The sequence below is a fragment of the Vombatus ursinus genome, unplaced genomic scaffold (genome assembly GCF_900497805.2).
Source record: "Vombatus ursinus unplaced genomic scaffold, bare-nosed wombat genome assembly UNPS02014175.1, whole genome shotgun sequence".
Lineage (NCBI taxonomy): Eukaryota > Metazoa > Chordata > Mammalia > Diprotodontia > Vombatidae > Vombatus > Vombatus ursinus.
The window spans coordinates 1578082-1595611 of NW_020953953.1; the positions used below are offsets into that span (position 1 = coordinate 1578082).

The 17530-nt window shown below is 60.2% G+C and overlaps 2 protein-coding genes across 2 annotated transcripts in view; one reads left to right on the plus strand and one right to left on the minus strand.

Annotated features, from left to right (window-relative positions):
• Positions 1-1340: 1340 nt before the first annotated feature.
• On the plus strand, positions 1341-15517 carry PPP1R12C (protein phosphatase 1 regulatory subunit 12C). The gene is made up of 22 exons (XM_027860078.1): positions 1341-1357; positions 1429-1543; positions 1618-1748; positions 6413-6531; positions 6614-6773; positions 8219-8363; positions 11424-11498; positions 11793-11881; positions 11970-12097; positions 12176-12234; positions 12477-12544; positions 12711-12803; positions 12892-12982; positions 13061-13150; positions 13241-13301; positions 13406-13491; positions 13700-13752; positions 13865-13943; positions 14112-14216; positions 14326-14376; positions 14513-14563; positions 14653-15517. Exons 1-22 carry the CDS (start codon positions 1341-1343, stop codon positions 14737-14739), a joined length of 1953 nt encoding a protein of 650 aa, XP_027715879.1. The 3' UTR covers positions 14740-15517.
• A 132-nt stretch (positions 15518-15649) lies between these two features.
• The window catches only part of EPS8L1 (EPS8 like 1), a 13436-nt gene continuing 11555 nt past the window's right edge, over positions 15650-17530 (minus strand). Inside the window, exon 21 of the mRNA XM_027860109.1 lies at positions 15650-17013. Within this exon, the coding sequence (XP_027715910.1) occupies positions 16927-17013 (87 nt within the window). The 3' untranslated portion in view covers positions 15650-16926. The remainder of the gene's footprint in view (positions 17014-17530) is intronic.

Sequence of the window (17530 nt, forward strand, 5' to 3'; positions counted from 1 at the left end):
GGAGCCTCCCCCCCAGGTCTCAAGCCCTGGGGCCCCGGTCCAGCCTCCGGGCCTGTCCTTCCCCACGTCGCTCCTCCCTAGGCTCACCTTGGGGCCTCGCCTCCACCTTCCCTTGTCCCTGCTGCCTCCTGCACCCCCAGCATCCCCCGGACAGTGGGGCCCATTCCCCAGGTTTCTCTAGGTTTTCCTGCACGTGGAGACAATTCCCCCCTATCCTTCCCTGTTTTCTGCAAACAGGTCCCCAAGTTTTCCTCCCTACATTTCGCCTCCCCGGCCTCATCCCGGAATTACGGCTGTCGGGGCGCAGCGGGAGCTGGGAGGTTTTTTGTCAGAGCCCCTCACTTTGACAGGTTGTGGTGGGGTAGCATCAGAAATCATCCGATCCCCCCCAACCTGGCCCCAGGCCTCGGATCTCCCCTGCTGAGCTGCTGCAGGCCCTGCCCCAGCTGAGGACCCCCCCAGACACCGAGCCCCGGGCCACCCCTTTCTGGGCTGTGTCCCTCCTGGCCAGCTGGCCGGAGGGAGCAGAGAAGAGCTTGGAAGCCAGGCCTCGTGCCTGCCCCATCTGTCCCTGCGTTGTAGGGTCCTGGGGTCTCCCTCGTGGCCACCAGATGAATGGCTCCAGGGACATTTGTCTCTTGGGTCCCTGTGTGACCTGGGGCTGTTCCTTGCCCTCTCTGGGCATCCTCTTCCTGCTCTGTGATCTCTAAGCACTCTCCTAGTACCGTCCCACCCAGCCTCTCTCCCCGTGCCCTTTCCCCCACCCCCAGGCAGGAACATCGAATGCCTTGTTACTCTCCCCAGTCCATTCTCCAGCACTCTGGGGGCAGGGCTTAGAACCTGGGGTGCCCCCTAGGGTCCTGAGAGCCCAGCGCCAGCCACCTGGATCTGAGTGGGGGGGGGGAGCAGGGACTGGAGGATGGGATGCCTGGTCCCCAGGTACTGGCTGGCTCAGCTCGCTCCCAGCCCTTTCTTAGCTCTCACCAGCTCCTTCTAGGGGAAGCCCCCTTGTCACTCCTCCCCCCCTTCCCCCGAGTCTCCATGACATCGGGAAGGAAATAAACGGAGCCCGGAGCTCAGCCCGTTCCCAGGGCTGGGGGTGGGCCCGGCCCCCCCTCCCTGCCTGAGTTTCCATGACTTCATCCTCCTGGCCCTGGGTGCCTTCCCTCCTCTCCAGGCCCCTGGCGTTGGGGGGGCAGGCTGGGGGTGGGGAGTGCTTCATTGTCTTCCAGCCCCTTCGGGCACCTGGGTGTTTGGGTCTCTGCGGTTTGGTTTTTGGGAGCCCAGGCACCTAGACCTGGAGGAGGAGAAGGAAGATGGGGAGAAGAGTCGCAGCCAGCATGGCTGAGGGGCTCGGGTAGGAGACATTGACGGGCCTTCTGGAGGCGCGGGGAGCGATCTCACACCCCACACTATTTTTAACCTCAGTGCTCCCAGAGGGGAAAGGGGCCAGGACCCAGACATCTGGGGCCTGGAGGAAGCTGCAGTCAGCGGGCCTGAGCCTCTGTTCCCCGGGGAAGAGAAGGTAGTACCCAGCCGGGAGGTCAGGGGTCAGAAGCTCCATCCCCTGCCTCCAGGCTTGACTCAGCCCCTCTTCTTCTCTCCTTCCTCTGCCAGGCTTGCATTGATGAGAACCTGGAGGTGGTCCGCTTCCTAGTGGAGGAGGGGGCCTCAGTCAACCAAGCCGACAATGAGGGCTGGACCCCCTTGCACGTGGCCGCCTCCTGCGGATACCTGGACATCGCCCAGTAAGACCCTGGGTCCTGGCGGGAGGGAGTCGTCCTGGGAGGAAGGCTGCTGAGGAGCTAGCCGGGGCACGGGCCTCCCTTCCCCATTGAGGGCCCTTGGGCAGTCTGAGCCCCATCTGGGCCTGCCCCAGCTGACCTTGGAGGCCTCTTCTCTGCGTTCTGCCCTGCCTCTTCTGGGCTTGCTCACACTCTCCCTGGCTGTATACTGGGAGAAGGGCGCTGGGATGGACTCCGGGGCCCAGGGGCTGCTGGTCATGGACCCCTGCTCAGAACAGTGTATTTAGATGTATAAAGTGCAGAGAAAGAAGGAAATTAGATGGGAAGTTAGCAACTTCACAAACCATTTGCAGACCCTCTGTTAGGAACCCCCAGAGCAGCGTGTCTGAGGTTCCTCTGGCTCTGACAGGTCCTTGCCTTTGACCCCTCTGCTTCCCCGTCTCTACCCTGCTTGGTGTCCAAGGCCCTGCGTGTTCATCTGTGCCCCCTCCGGCCTTTACTTCAGATCCAGAGGCTTTGCCCACCAGGTCCAGGCCCTCCTCTGAAGGGACCTCCCTGTAACTTAGCTGGCAAGGAGCTGCCCGGCTTCTGTTGAGGCCTCTGAGGAGGGCCAGCATGACCCCTCAAGGCCTCCCATTCCTCTGCCTAAACTGGCCTCCTTGGGACTCCCCCAGTGGCTTTCCCTCCTCCCTAGCACAGCCCTTCCTGGGCAGATGCTGGCTGCCCCAGGTACTCTCCAGATGGCAGCTGTCCCCTCAATGCCCACACAGCCACTGAGCTTTTTCTGCCCCATTCCTTTCCCCCACCGTGCCAGCACAGGCCCAGCGTGATCCCTGGGGCACTCCACTGGAGACCTGTCGGGTTGACATGGAGCTTACACACTCTTACACAGGGGGCCTTGTGCTCTGTTCAGAGCCCTCCTCCTCGTCCTAGATGCCTCGCTTTTCTCTCTTTCCATCCTTCCCACAAGAATGGCATGAGATGGTTTTCCAAGTACTTTGCTGAAATCCAGGTAAACTGATCTGCCAGTCTTGTTGCCCCATCCAAAGAGTACCTCGGGTTCTCACGCCAGCCTGACCGTGCCGGGGCCGCCACAACCTCTTCGTGGGGGCCAGCGTGTCTTTTCCGCAGGGTGTGCTGGTCATCCTTGGGCTTCTCGGAGCCCGGCTCACTGGGTTGCAGAGGGTCTTAGCTCTTTCTTGACCAATGGAATGACACTTGCTCGGTGGGCTGGGTGGGGCCTTGGTCATCCCATGTGCTCGGCCCTGAGGACCACTGACCGCTCTCTCCCTAGCTCCTCTTCAGTGATCTTGGCCTTCAGCTCTCCATTAGCGTGTTGGAGTGTTTTCTGCCCTTTCCTGTCCAAAGGTCATTTCTTCTTGGCAGAAAGGACGTTAGCATAATGAGAGATGGGCAGAAAGAAGGCTGTGGTCTCTTGGTTGTCTGTTTTACTGGACTGGAAGCTCTGGATTTTGGCTATGACATTTATGGGAGTTTTTATCTTGGCATTTCTTTTAGAAGGCAGCAGATGTGAACTTGACTTCAGGCCTGGCGTTCTATCTGCTGTGCCACCCAGCTGCCCCCGTGGCAGAATCCCTTAGTGGTTGAAGGAAAACCCCGTTTCTGGGTCCCTTTTCCTTTAGCTTTATATGTGTGTATATATATATATATATAGATATAGATATATATTTTTTTTTTTCCTAAGTAAAAGAGGCCATTGTTTGCCTCATTTCTTACCTAGCCTTAATCACTGAATGGGTATAGCCTCAGACAGACTGAGGCCTGGGAAAGATCTTAGCTTAAAAAGGCCGAGGTCCCTCCCTGCATCCTGGGCCATCTCCAGATGGCTCCCGAGGAGAAACTGAGGCTGGTGACTTTGCACAGCTTCCCTTCCTCAAACCCAGCTCACTCGCACATCACGGCAGCACCTCCCTGCTGTCACAGTCCTCTTTGAGAACAGAGGACAGACAGCAGTGGGGCGGCACCCACTCACCCTGAGCCCTGGTCTTGGGCCAGGGCGGCGAGGGAAGAGGCATTTATTAAGTACCTACTGTGCGCCACACACGGTGCCAGCTGCTTTACACATAGGATCTCCTTTGGTCCCCATCATAGTCCTTTTTCCCCATTTTATAGATGAGAAAACTGAGGCAGGGAGAGGTGAAGCGCTCTGTCTGCCCAGGGTGCATGAGTAAGTGTCTGAGGCCAGATTCGAACCTGGGTCTTCCGGACTCAGGGCCTGACCAGCGTCGCCCTTAGAATGATGACAGTAATAATCTGTTGTAGCTCGCGGCTGTTTGGCGGATTGCTGGGAGGCTTCCGCCTTTGCCCGTCTGCCTTTGCTTCCCTCTCCTGGACCGGCTTGGCTGGTCATCCGCCTCGGTCCGTTCGCGTGGCCTCCATCTTTCTAGGGCCACAGCTTCAGAGCTCGAAGGTGCCTCCTTCTGTGCCAGGCTCCGGGGGGCTGGCCCTTCCTGCCAGGAATCAGCACTTCTGCCCCAGCAACCAGTTCCTCCTCGCGGGCCCCAAAGAGAATTTCCCCTTGTTGGTGTCGTCAGTTTAGAAGGATGAAATGATCATTAGGCAGCCATGGGCAGAAAGCTCTAGCGGGCAGGTGTCTGGTTAGCCGAAGTCTCTGAAGGCTGCTGGTACGCGCCTCTGTGCCAGGCTGGTGATTGACCATCACCGTCCTCTTTCTGTCTGGGCGGTCTGTAGCGGACGCCAGGGACAAAAGCCCTCGTGTCCTTCCCGTGCCAGAGGCCAGACTGGGTGCGGGTCAGCGTGCCTTCATCCGGCTCTTTGCCCATTGAGTTCAGCCCTCTTGCCCCGTGGATACAGAAGACCCCATCAGTGACCACCTTCGCCAGGACTGGCGAGTGGCCACCGTTTGTGACCTCAGAGGTGCTCTTGCTCCTCGACGCTCCTTAGCAGCCCCTTGCCTTTGTCACTGAGCCCGGTGTCTGGCCCGGTGCGTCCACCAGCCCCAGGACCTTTCTGAAGGAGCTGCTGTCTGTGGCCACGTGGGCGGGGGTTCTGACCCCTCATTGGACCCTTGAGCAGTCTGGTGAAGCCCATAGACCCCTGCTCCAAAATCATGTGTTGAAAAGAGATTTATCATATCGGAGATTGGTGGGAATAAAGATATTCTATAAAGAAAATAGCGTACAGGGCAGCTGGGTGGCGCAGTGGATAAAGCACCAGTCATGGTCAAGAAGATCTGAGTTCAAATCTGGCCTCACACCAAACACTTGTCACTTACTAGCTGTGTGACTCTGGGCAAGTCACTTAACCCCAATTGCCTTAAAAAAAAAAAAAAGAAAGAAAATAGTGTACAGGCAAAATAAAGTAGCGGCCTCAGAATATCCACAGCCAATACAATTTTGATTCAAGACAGAACTCTGATTTGTTTTAAGAGTTTAGTCATTAAAGAAGTTTAAACCTGCACAGCAATCATTTTGAATATAATTATTTCAAGTTCCCTAATTAAACTCTACCCAAGCCAGTCTTGGGAGCCAGAAGCCTGGGAGGCGAGTTGGCTGTCTGGAGCAGGGAGGCAGGCTCCCCTCGGCCTTCGAGTCCTGTGTCTGCCCGGATCTTCTCTTCTCTCCAGGTTTCCTGGCCACCTCTCTCCCTGCTTCTCTTCCCTACCTGGCCACGCCTGCTCGGTCTCCTTTACTGGGTCCTCCCCCAGGTCGTGGCCTGCGTCCCACGGGGCCCCGTCCTGGGTAGCCTCCTCTTCTCCCTCTGTACCACACTTCCCTCAGCCATCCCATCAGCTCTCAAGGACTGAATGACCATCTCTGTGCTGACGGCTCAAACCTACCTGTCCTGCCCCAGTCTCTCTCCTGACCCTAATCCCCAGCTGCCCTTTAGACTCAACACGTTCAAAACAGAATTCAACATTTTGCCCCCAGAATTCTCTGCTCCTAGCTTCCCCGGTCCTCCCAGTCCCCCCAGCTCATGACCTAGGGGTCATCCTTTATCCCACGTGGTGCCGAGGCCTGTTGATTTCACCTTCGTGACGTCTCTGGCACAGGCCCCCGTGGAGCCCCTCATCACTCAAGCCTGGATTCCTGCACCAGCTGCTGGGGGTCCGCCTGCCTACCGTGGGACAAGCACCGTGCCCATTCTTCACTTTGCTGCCAAAAGACTGTGCCCCCCCCCCCCCGGGGCTCCTGTGGCCCCTAGGGTCAAATACAAAATGCTCTGCTTGGCCTTCAAGGTCCCTCAGAAACTGTTGCCTCCTCTGGCCTCTCCAGTCTTCTAACACTGCACTCCCCACCCACCTTGTCCTCCTGCCAGCCCTCGGGCCCAGGCCTGGACCACTCCTCACCTTCCGTAGCCCTCTGAATCCAAGGGCCTTCCCTCTGTTCGTTATTTTATTATTATTCATTGTTTGTATTATATTAATATTCATTATCCTGATTGTACCTCATTAGACCGTGAGCTCCTTGAGGCCTAGGCCAGCGCCCGGCCCACGGGCACTTCCGAGTGCTTGCTGACCGCTTCCGGAGCTGGTGCTGTTCCTTCCTGCAGCTCTGGAGAACAGTCTTTTTCCCTGCCTCCGCACCCCCAGGGACCAGGATCCTGCCTGGCGTAGGGTAGGGGCCCAAGACACGGTGGCACAGAGTCGCTGTCCTAGCTCTGCCCCCCTCGCACCTTGCCTCTAGGTACCTGCTGAGCCACGGGGCCAACATCGCGGCCGTGAACAGTGACGGGGACCTGCCCTTGGACCTGGCAGAAGCCGACGCCATGGAGAGTCTGCTGAGGGCAGAGATTGCCCGCCGAGGTGGGCAGCAGGCCGCGGGGAGTGCCGGTGGGCCCCTGCCTTCTCCTGGCGCTGACCGTGGGCTCGTCTCTTCTCCCCAAAGGTGTGGATGTGCAGGCTGCAAAGCGGGCTGAGGAGGAGCTCCTGCTACATGACACGCGATGTTGGCTGAATGGGGGCGCCATGCCAGAGGCCCGCCACCCCCGCACGGGCGCCTCGGCCCTGCACGTGGCTGCCGCCAAGGGCTACATGGAGGTGATGAGGTATGGCAAGGGTGCTCCTCCCCCCTTAGAGGCCGGGTGGGTGGGTGGGTGTCGAGGAGACTGGAGCTGGCCTGAGGCTGGGAGGTGTTACGGTTTACAAGGCTGTCCTCATAGTGCCCCTGTGAGGTGAGGGAGGGCATGTAGGGGCTAGGCCAGCCTCCCCTCCTGGGTCACAGGGTGCTGCCAGGCTTCACAAATGCCTTTGGCAGCCTCTGGAGCTGGAATGGTGGGGAAGTTAGAAGGGTGGGCCTGGAAGGGCCGGTCAGTCACTCCTGGGCTGTGGTCTCCAGTGAAGGGCCCCTGGGATCTGTGCTGGGGCCTGGGGCCAGTGACCTGGGTCAAGGCACGGGTGGCCTGTACATCCAGACCACAGATTTCCATACAGCTGGGCTCCAGAGCCACCCACTTGGATGACAGTCCCACAAGAGTAGCTTGGCAGGCAAGATTAATGGGCTGTATCTGATCCAGTTTAGTTAATTAGCAATAAGTATAAAGGTTGCATGGCTGCTTTCTGAAGAAGAGCTGTAGGTCTTGGTGGACCACAAGCTCCCAGTGAGCCTGCTGGGATATGTGGCAGCCAGACAAACAGCCAGATCAGTCTTAGGCTGAATGAAAAAAAGTCCCATTATCCAGGCTTAGGAAGGGGGCCGGTCCTGCTGTGCCCTGCCCTGGACAGATGACCTCTGGGCACCATTTCTAAGAACACTGACAAACTGGAGAATCCAGAGGAGAAGCCTCAGAAAGAGTTGAAGGAATTGGGACTGAGGAAATCTAGGCGGGGCGTGAGAGGTGTCTGCAGGTAAAGGGGGCTTCCCCGTGCTTGGGTCCCAGCTACCAGAACCAGGAGCCAGGGCAGAAAGTGGCCAGGAGGCCTCAGTAAGGCTGATGTCCAGATCACTTAACTAGCCCTGAGGCCTGGCCCAGCGTGCGAGGGGCTGCGCTCCCCCTCCTGCAGGCCTTGTGTCTGCTGGGTGGACACGAAACGCAGGGGTGCCTGGTCAGGTAAAGGTTGGACCCACGGCCCCTTCTGGTGGTGATGCCACCCCAGTGGGTCTGTGGAAGGATATCGTGGAGGTCGGGAGCTTTGCCTCGCTGAGCCTTAGTTTCCTTCTCTGTAAGATCAGGTGGTTGGACCACATCAGTGAGCCTTCATCTGCTTTCTGTGAACCTGGTTTGTTTTAGAATTATCATTCCATTTCAATACAAGCAGTTCCCTTTGTCATCCTGTGTATAAAAGCATGCTTCTGAGAAGGAGCCCTTGGACTGACCCCCCTGGGATCCGTGACACAAGAAAGACGGACAGAACCCTGGACTTGGGGCTGGGTGCCTGTGGCCTTCACCAGATTCGGTTCTCGGCTTTGACGCCGACTAGTGAGTGGTGTGGCCTTGCGCGAGGAGCCTCCATTTTCTTATGTCAGACCTCCTGTCTCTCTCCCTGACTGCAGGCTACTCCTCCAGGCCGGCTATGACCCTGAGCTGCGTGACGGGGATGGCTGGACGCCCTTACACGCAGCTGCCCACTGGGGCGTAGAGGATGCCTGCCGCCTGCTGGCCGAGCATGGGGGAGGCATGGACTCCTTAACCCATGCGGTGAGGGGCCCGAGCCACACCAGGGGAGGGGTAGCAACGGTTTCTTCCAGCCTGAACGGGCAGGGCCTGGTTGGACTCCCCGCATTGCCTTCTGGTGGTGTGACCTTGGCCGGGCCCTTCTCTGGAAGCTTCGCTTTCTGTATCTGTAAAATGGACGGGCTCATTAGACCATGAGCTCATCTCTAAGGACCCTCTTCCCCTCCTCTGATCCATGACCCTGAACAAAGGATTATTTAGTCAGCCCATCATTAAGCATTTATTAGGCACCTTCTGTGTGGTAGGCACTGGGGATACACATGAGAGAATGAATGACCCTTACTTGTATGGAACTTATGTTGTAATGGGGAGACAACAGGGGAAGGGAAGAGCACAAGTATTTATTAAGCGCCTGCTGTATTCCAGGCACTGTGCTAAGCACTTTACAATTATTACCTCATTTGATTGTCACAACCCTGGGAGGGAAGAACTATCATGATCCCCATTTTATAGATGAGGAAACCGAGGCAGACGGAAGTGAAGTGACTTGCCCAGGGCCACCCAGCTAGTGTCTGAGGCCATAATTGAACTCAGGTCCTCCTGATTGCAGGCCCAGTGCTCTGTGCATTTTGCCACCTAGCGTACCCCAAGGGTGTATGTGTGTGCGTGTGCGTGCATGCAGAAGGTGCAGAAGGTGCTTGAGCTATGTCTCAAAGGTAGAGGTGAGGAGGGTTTGTGCTCCAGGAAAGGAGACACTGGGCCTTGTGTGAGGGAGAGAGAAAGACCATCTGACTGACCTGTGGGTTATTGGGGAGGCCGCACAGCCAGATCAGGGCCAGGCCAGAGAGGGCTTTCCAGCAAAACAGAAGAGCTTTGATTGGATTTTAGAGGCAGTGAGAGCCACTGCAGGTGGTGGAGCAGGGGAGTGACGCGGTCAGATTGCTGGAACTGAGCTCAGTGCCCAAGGGGCTCCCCCGTCATCCCTCTCTTCTCTTACCATCCCTGCCGCCCCAAGACGTGCGCGGGCCCTCCAGCTTTCATCCGGTGAGCCACATCCGCTGATTGTGCCCACCTCCTCACGGCGTGGCTCAGAGCTGGTGCTGCTCTCTCTCAGACCTGGGGCTCTCAGGCCTTGTCTCTGCAGCCTTTGACACCGGTGACCCCTGCCGTCCCCCCTGGGGGTTTCACTGACTGATGCTGCCTTTTCTTCTTGTCCTGCCGCCCTGGGCTATCTCTTCCCCTCTCTGGGCTGTCTTGCATGGGCTCCATTACCAACCCTGTGCAGATGACTTCAGCTCTAGTCAGCCCTCTCCTTTGCCCTCAGATAGACTGTTCTCCTTCCTGTCCCCACACCCCCTCTTCCTCCTCCTCTTGTGCCTTCCCTTCCCTTTTTTGGACCCTCAGAACAGAACAAGCCACCCCTCCGACCTCAGTTTTTCTCACTCAGCTTCCTCACTACTCTGAAGATGTAATGGTTACGAAGGGAGATTTATTTTTCTCCCTCTGTTAGAGTGTTAGCACCGCACCATCATACGGTGCAATTTCTAATTGCTCAAATCATTTTACATTTCCTAGGTTTTTTTGGACTCTTGTGCTGGTAAATCAAAATTCCTATTCACCTCTGGTCTTTTCGTCAGAAATGTTTTGATGGCCTCTGTTCCATTAAAGATCTATTTTTATCCTTCTGTGGGCAGCTTGGTGGTATAACGGATAGAACTGCTGGCTTGGGGGTAAGGAAGACCCAAGTTCCAATCCAGCCTTAGACAGTTCTTAGGGGTGTGGCCCTGGATAAGTCATTTCACCCAATCTCAGTTTCCTCACCTGTACAATGGGGTTAAGAACAGCCCTCACCCTTCCCTATTGTGGTTGTGAGGGTTTGCTGAGGTGGTGTTTATGAAGCCCTGTAAGAATGCCCACTTCTTACTATTGTATGATCGTTGCTACCCTGAGCTGTAAGCCTTGATTGCAAACCTCTTGCTTTCTGGAATATTGAATTCCAAGCTCGGTTCTCATTGCTGGTCGTAGCTGCTGGTCTTGTGGGATCCTGAGCAGACTGCTTCTTTCTTGAAAGATGGGCTGAGGCCTTTTAGAGAGGTCGCCTGGCTTTGCTGTTGGACTGCTCGCATGTTCTTTTCCTCCTTCTGTGTCCTTGTTTTCGCGGAGTCCTTTTCACGTGTGACATTTGCTGCTTGTCGTCTCTGGCTGCCTTTCTTCTTGGTATTTGTGTAGTCCTGACTCTGGCACGAAGCTTGACCCCTGCAGGCTTCTGATGGAGTGGGCGCTGCTTGGCCTCGACCTGGGTCACCTCTGACCTCCCCTCTGATCTTTGAGGTCATCTGGGCCCTCTCTGGTTTCTAGGCTGTGTTAGGGTCAACACAACCCATGGCCGGCATCAGAGTGCGGCTCCAGGGTCCCGTTTCCACAGGCGTTCTCCTGGGAGGCCACTGGCTTCTTGTGGGATTTCTTGATCATTATCCAGCCTGGCACAAATTTCCCAGTTTTGCTGGAGTAGGCGTGGGGGAGCTTGGTGGTAGACTTCTATTCAGGCCGCCATCTGGCCTCCTCTGTGGTCTCCCTGGTCACTTTGTAAAGCGCGTCTGAGGCCACTGGAGGCACCACAGGACGCAAAGCTCTGGAGTCAGGAAGGCCGGAGTTCCTACCTGTGTGACCTTGGGCAGGTCCCTTCCCCTCTGTCTGCCTCAGTTTCCTCAGCTGTCAAATGGAGATGTTAATAGCACCTCCCCCACAGGTGATTGTGAAGATCAAATGAGATAACATTTGTAAGAAGTGCTTAGCGTGGCGCCTGGCACATAGTAGGTGCTTTATAATGCTTACACTCTCCCTATGGGGGGCCCCCCCATGTTTATGTTTCCCCTCCACAGAGGTCGGGGTGGGGCAGTTTTGTTTTATCTTTGTACCTTAGTGCCTTGACACATAGTAGGTGTTAAGTAAATGCATGCTGATGGGAAGGAGGAGGAAGGAATATGTGGAGTGGTGAATACTTGGTGTCCTAGGAGGGATGAAGACTGGGGCTTGGCCTCCACAGCCCAGGGCTCACCACCACCTTCCTCCTGTCTGCTGCAGGGGCAGCGTCCTTGTGATCTGGCAGATGAAGAAGTTCTGAGCCTTCTGGAGGAGCTGGCCCGAAAGCAGGAAGATGTGAGGCCCCCAGGGTCTCACCCCACCCTTCACTTTTCCCCTTGAGGACCCCCCGCCTCACCCTCCCCTGGGCCTCAGCCCCCCTCGGAGACCCCCCTGCCTCTCCCTCCCCTGGGCCTCGGCCCCCTCGAGGACCCCCCGCCTCACCCTCCCCTGGAGCCCTGATTGTCAGGCCCCCCAGCCTGCTTGACTGTGGTTCACCATGCTCTGCCCCGCCATGTTCCCGGGGCCCCTGGCGTCTCAGAACTCGGCCATCCCCATCCCCGACATCTTCCTGCCCTTCTTTCTCCCCAGCTTCGGAACCAGAAAGAAGCCCTGGCCCAGGGCCACGGGATGGAGGCTAGCCCTGAGCCGCAGCTGCCGTCCAGCAGCAAACATAGGAGGTAGGGGCGGGCCTGGGCCGGGCCGGGCCGGGCCAGGGGCCTCCCTCGGCCCCTTCACCCCAGCCTGGCCTCCCTTGTGTCCTCCCAGGAGCTCTGTGTGCCGTCTGAGCAGCCGGGAGAAGATCTCCCTCCAAGATCTCTCCAAGGAGCGGCGGCCGGGGGGCACCGGCGCCCCCCTACTCCGTGACGAGGAGGAGGGCGAGGAGGAACCCCCAGGTGAGGAGGCCCCGGGGCCTGGGGGAGGGGGAAGGGGGGAGAGGAGACCCACTGACCTCTGACTGCCCCTCCCCCCAGAGCCCAGTGCCTTGAATGGAGTATCTTCCCCACAGAGCCTGGACCCCCCCAGCCCCAAGGTGAGTCAGTGAGGTGGGCCTGGGGGATCCCCCACCCCCAGGTGCCCAAGGCCTGGGCCCACTGACTGCATCGGGGGCTTGGGGACAGTTCATTCCTGTTGATCAGCAGCGTGGGCCAGGGTTGGGGGGATCTGGGGGGGTTTGGAGATGGCCTTTCTCAAGGAGAACCTTCCTCCCCCTGGGGGATGGCAGGATGACCCTTGGGGGGCCGCATCCCCATCCCCACCCTCTCTCTTCCATAGACCAAGGAGCTCCGTCTGGCTCGCGTGCCCCCAACGCTGTCCCGGAAGACGAATGAGACCCCCGAAGCGTAAGCATGCGGGGGGCCTTTGGGGAGAGAAGGCCAGACCCAGGCCGGCGGCCTGGTCTGGGGCCCCCGACTTCCTGGGAGCCTGGGCGAAGAGGGGGCGATGAGCCACGGGGGATAATGAGTGACACGTGGCCATCGTCATCTCCCCTCCCGAATCCAATCCCAGGATCGTGGAGCCCCCAACGACGCCGCCGCCGGCCGTGCCAAACGCCCCAGGGTCGGCCTCTTCGGCCCCCATGGATTCCCGGGACCGAAGGAGGTAAAGGAGGCTGGGAAGGGGCTCCGCCCAGGGAGGACGAGTTGCCTGCAGGGCTGGCCTGCTCCCTCTTCCCTCCCCTCTTTTCCAGATTGTACCAGATGCCCGTGAGGGACGAGGAGTCCGAGTCTCAGCGCAAGGCGCGGTCCCGGCTCATGCGCCAGTCTCGGAGATCGACTCAGGTGAGGCTCCGTGTGGGTGGGTGCCGGAGCCCATAGTGCTGCCCGGCTCTCGTCCCTTCATTTGTCCCTCTTCCCCAGGGGGTGACGCTGACTGACCTGAAAGAGGCGGAAAAGAGCGTCGTGCGGGGCCCTGAACCTGAGAAGGGCGAGACGCGCCCCACGAGCCTGGTGAGCTGGGGAGGGTCAGGACGGTGTCAGGGGTGGGGGGCTCGCGGCTGGCTCGCTGCCCCTCGGCTGACGCCCCCTGCCGTCCTGCAGGACCCTGCTCGGCGGCCCCGGGTGCCTGGGCTGGAGAACTCGGGCACTGCTGTCCAGAGAGGTACGTGAAGGCGAGGAGCGGGCCCCCCAGCCTGGGGTCACCAGGGCAGGGCGTGGGCAGGAGGGCAGGCAGGGCGTTCCAGGTCTGACCCCATTTCACTCCAGCAGAGGAGCCTGAGGGGGACGGCCGCAACCAGCAGGCGGCTCCGGACCGCCGGAAAGTCCGTAAGGAACGTCGGGGGCTGGCCGAGGTGAGGGGCCGTAGGCTGCGTTTGGGATCCCGGGGCTTGGGTGGGTGACCTTGGGGGGAGCCCTCGGTTTCCCCCTCGGGAAGGACAACCCCGCTGCCCGCGTTGGCGTCTTTGTGTTGCTGCGTCCTGGTTTGGGGACCTCACTGAGGAGGGGGGTGACCGAGGGCAGTTTGGTGCCCTCCTCACCTCCCACCTGCCTCGGTTCCAGGGCGAGGAGGCGGAACCCGCAGACCTGGCGAGTGAGGAGAGCCCGGCCCGCAGGTACCAGCTGCGGTGGCTCATTTCCCCGCAGTGCCCCGGGGTCTCAGAGGGAGGGAGGGTAGAATGGAGGCAGGCTTGGCCCTCACACTGACTGGGTCTCCTGGGTCCCCAGCGTGGTGGACAGCTCCAAGGGACTCCGGCCACGGGCAAACCCTGGGGACCCCCACCCGGACAACAGCAGTTTCCGCAAGGTGAGCCTCCTTGGTCCGTGGTCTCGGGTTCGAGGGGAGCCCCTCTCGGACCCTCAGCTCCCTCTTCTGTCACTTGGGGCTGGGGTTAGATCAGGAGCTCTTTGGGGCTCCGCCCAGCTCTGAGTCCTGGGCACCTATGCACCCTTACCCTTGCCCTCTGAACCCTAGCTGTACCTGAGCCTACAGGGGGAGAATGAGCGGCTCAGGGAGACCCTGCAGGAGACCACCCTGGGGCTGTCACAGCTGAAGGTGGAGCTGGAGCGGGCCACGCAGGTCAGCGGCTGGGGGCGGGGCTTTCCTCCCTTCGCTCTCTCCCCTCCCCTCCCCCCTCCCTCCTCTTCTTCCTTTCCCCGTGACCCCTCCCCTCCGCTTCCCCCCACAGAGACAAGAGCAGTACGCGGATAGGCCGGCCATGCTGGAGCTGGAGAGATTTGTGAGTGGGAGGAAAGATGGGGGGGCTCTGGAGCTTGACCCCCTGGGTACCCCTGGGTCTGCAGCTTCCTATTCTAATAGTGGAGGAGCAGGGGGGGCGGGGCCCCTCCCCCTTCTCTGACGGGCCCCCTCCCCAGGAGCGGCGGGCCCTGGAAAGGAAGGCAGCCCAGCTGGAGGAGGAGCTAAAGGTGAGGAGAGTGGCCGCGGTGGAGGCAGGGTTGGGGTCCGGCCCACCTTCCTCTCAGGTGACCCCCGCTTCGCTCCCCCCCTCCTTCAGGCCCTGTCTGACCTGCGGGCTGACAACCAGCGCTTGAAGGATGAGAACGCAGCGCTCATTCGGGTCATCAGCAAACTCTCCAAGTGACCTCCCCCTCCCCCGCTCTCCCCTCACCCCTATTTATGCAGCTGCTTCTGCCACAGATCATTCCTTTGTGTGAAACTTGGGGACCCTGGAGGGGCCATCAGGAGTCCCCTCCCCCCAATCACTCCCCTAACAAAGCCATAATCGCCCCCCACACTCCCCAGCACCGGGCCTCTCAAGGCCCAGCTGCTTGGATCGAAGGGAGCAGGGGCGGGGGGGCCATGGGAAGCTGGGGCTGCATGGGGGGGTGCTGGGGGCTGCCAAGGATGGGACCAGAGATGGGGGACGGCGATGGAGGACAGAACGTAGCTGAAGGCAGGCGAGAGAAGTCGATTGAAGAATCTTGGGGCCGCAGCTGACAGAGGCGGTGGCGGCCCAGGACCGGGGGAGCCAGAGAAGGAAGATACAGACTTTGGGGACCAGGGCACCAGAGAGAGCCTCGCCCCTCTCCCCCCGCTCCTGCTTCCTCTCCACCTCACTTGTGATGCCACCCCCTCCTCTCCTCCCCCCTCCAGGGAGCAAAGAATGTGCCAATGGTCCCTGCCTCCTCAGGCCACTGGCCGGGGCTGCTGGGACATGTATATAGGGGCGTGGGTTTTTTTGGGGGGCCCCACGCCCACTTCTGATGTGCAATAGGGGAAGGAGGTTTCTATTTTTGTGGCCGGGGTTGCCCCCCGCCGCCTGGGGTCGGGGGGGGGGCACCTATGCTGGGAGAAAGTATTTTCCTGAGATCTGCCGTGGCCACGGGGCACCGCGAATAAAGGGTGTGACTTTGCTGTTAGTGTCAGGGTTTGTGTGTGGGGGCGCCCCAGAGATTGGGACTGACCCTCATCTTCCAGGTGAGGGAAGGAGGCCCAGGGAGCTGGGGGCCCCTGCCCACCCCCTTCGTTTGGGTCAGCCAGGAGAGAAGAGCTTGGCCCCGAAGAATCAGCATTTATTATGCACTTGCTGTGTGCTCGGCACTGTAGATACACGGGAAGGCAAAGGCAGCAGCTGTCCTCAAGGGCTCCCAATCTGACAGGGGTGCCCGTTGGACATGATGTCGGAGGGGGCCCGGGGCATTGAGGGGCATGGGGAAGGCTTCTTAGACGTACAAGGTGGAGTTTAGCTGGGGCTTGGAGGAAGGATCGGTGGAAATGCCCACACCTCAGGAAGATCACAGCTGAAGGGAGGGTGGCGGGCAGACCCCGCCCCGCCCCAGCCACTGCAGTAGTGCGGGTGGGAAGGGGTGAGGGCCCCTCCCCGTCTGGGAGGTTCAGTTAGATTGACCGTGGGCTGTCGGAGGGAGTTGAGGATGGCTGGGAGGGTGGTCGTGCCCCCGAGCAGGAGCGGGGAAATCCAGAAGAGGATTTGAACAGGGTCAAGGGGGACGCGCATGGAGAAAAGCTTTGGGGATTAGCTTTGCTTGAGGAGGTGGAGACGGCGTGCAGGGGCCATGGCCAGTGTGCCGTTATCACGAGCGTGGAGGAGGAGACGGGACGTGGAAGGCTTTTTTTGGCAGGGCAGTAGGAAGGGGGTGGCGTGTCCCATTAATGGAAATAGAAGAATCCGGATTGGGAGCCCAACGGGACCCCGGGGGCCGTCTAGTTTAGCCACTAGGACAGGAGGAGAGGTCCCAGGGAGGTGCGGCGCACCCAAAGTCACACGTGGCTGTCCGGTGGTCAGCTCGTCCAGTCCTCGGGTGGGGGTGGGGTGGGGTGGGGTGGGGCGTGGCGCCTCCTGTGCCTGGGACAGCGGCTCCGCTGGTGGGGGGAGCCTAGACCCGAGTGCTGCTGCTCTCCGGGGTGAGGGCTGGGCCTCCAGCTCGTGGCTCGTTCAGGTGCACAGCACGTCGGGGCTCGAGGAGCCCAGGCCTCGTGACCGGCCCCAGGGAGGGCATCATTCGCCCAAACACTCGCTGAGCTGGGGAGGCAGTGTAGACCCAGAGCAGGCCACCAAGGAGGAGCGGGGAGTGGACGCGGTGGGCGCCGGCCCCGCCACAAAACCCGACCCCACTGGAGACGCCACGCGCTTTATTCCCTACTCCCGGCTCGGTGGCCCCGCCCCTCCCGCCCTCAGCCAATCAGGAGTGCGCTGGGCGGAGCCGGTGGGGCCGAGGCCGGGAGAGAGGGCGAGGGAGGACCCGTCCGTCTGGGCAGGGCTGCGGGGCTCAGCGCGCCCCCAAGGAGGCCCCGGGTGGGAGGGGGCGGGTCACAGCGCGTCCCCGCCCGCCTCCCCCTCCACCTTCCGTTTCTGCTTCTCCATCACCGCCTCCAGCTCCGACAGCTTCTCCGAGTCCTGGGGCGAGAAAGTGGGGACAGAGCTGAGGATCCCGGCCCCTCCCCCCTAGGGACCCCGGCATCTGGATCTCTGGCCCCTCCCCCCAGGACGCCAGGCACCGGGAGCTCTGCCCCCTCCCCACTCCTGGACCCCGACATCGGCTCCCTCCCTATCCTGGACCCTGGCATCCGAAGCTCTCGACCCCTCCACCCTCCAGGACCGTGACATCTGGCGCTCTGGCCCCTCCCCCTGAGGACCCCGGCATCTGGAACTCTGGCTCCTCCCCCACTCCAGGACGCAGAGCATCGGGAGCTCTGCCCCCTTCTCCCTGAGGACTCTGGCTTCGCGAGCTCCACCCCATCCCTCCTGGGGACCCCGGCACCGGGAGCTCTGCCCCCTCCCCACTCCTGGACCCCAACATCGGCCCCCTCCCTATCCTGGACCCTGGCATCCGAAGCTCTCGTCCCCTCCACCCTCCAGGACCGTGACATCTGGCGCTCTGGCCCCTCCCCCTGAGGACCCCGGCATCTGGAAC

What these genes read in the sequence shown, in the direction of transcription:
- PPP1R12C (XM_027860078.1), top strand. An exon ending in GGCAGAGATTGCCCGCCGAG is followed by an intron (nt 6,532 to 6,613) that starts GTGGGCAGCAGG and finishes TTCTCCCCAAAG; the next exon opens with GTGTGGATGTGCAGGCTGCA. An exon ending in GATTCCCGGGACCGAAGGAG is followed by an intron (nt 12,804 to 12,891) that starts GTAAAGGAGGCT and finishes CCTCTTTTCCAG; the next exon opens with ATTGTACCAGATGCCCGTGA.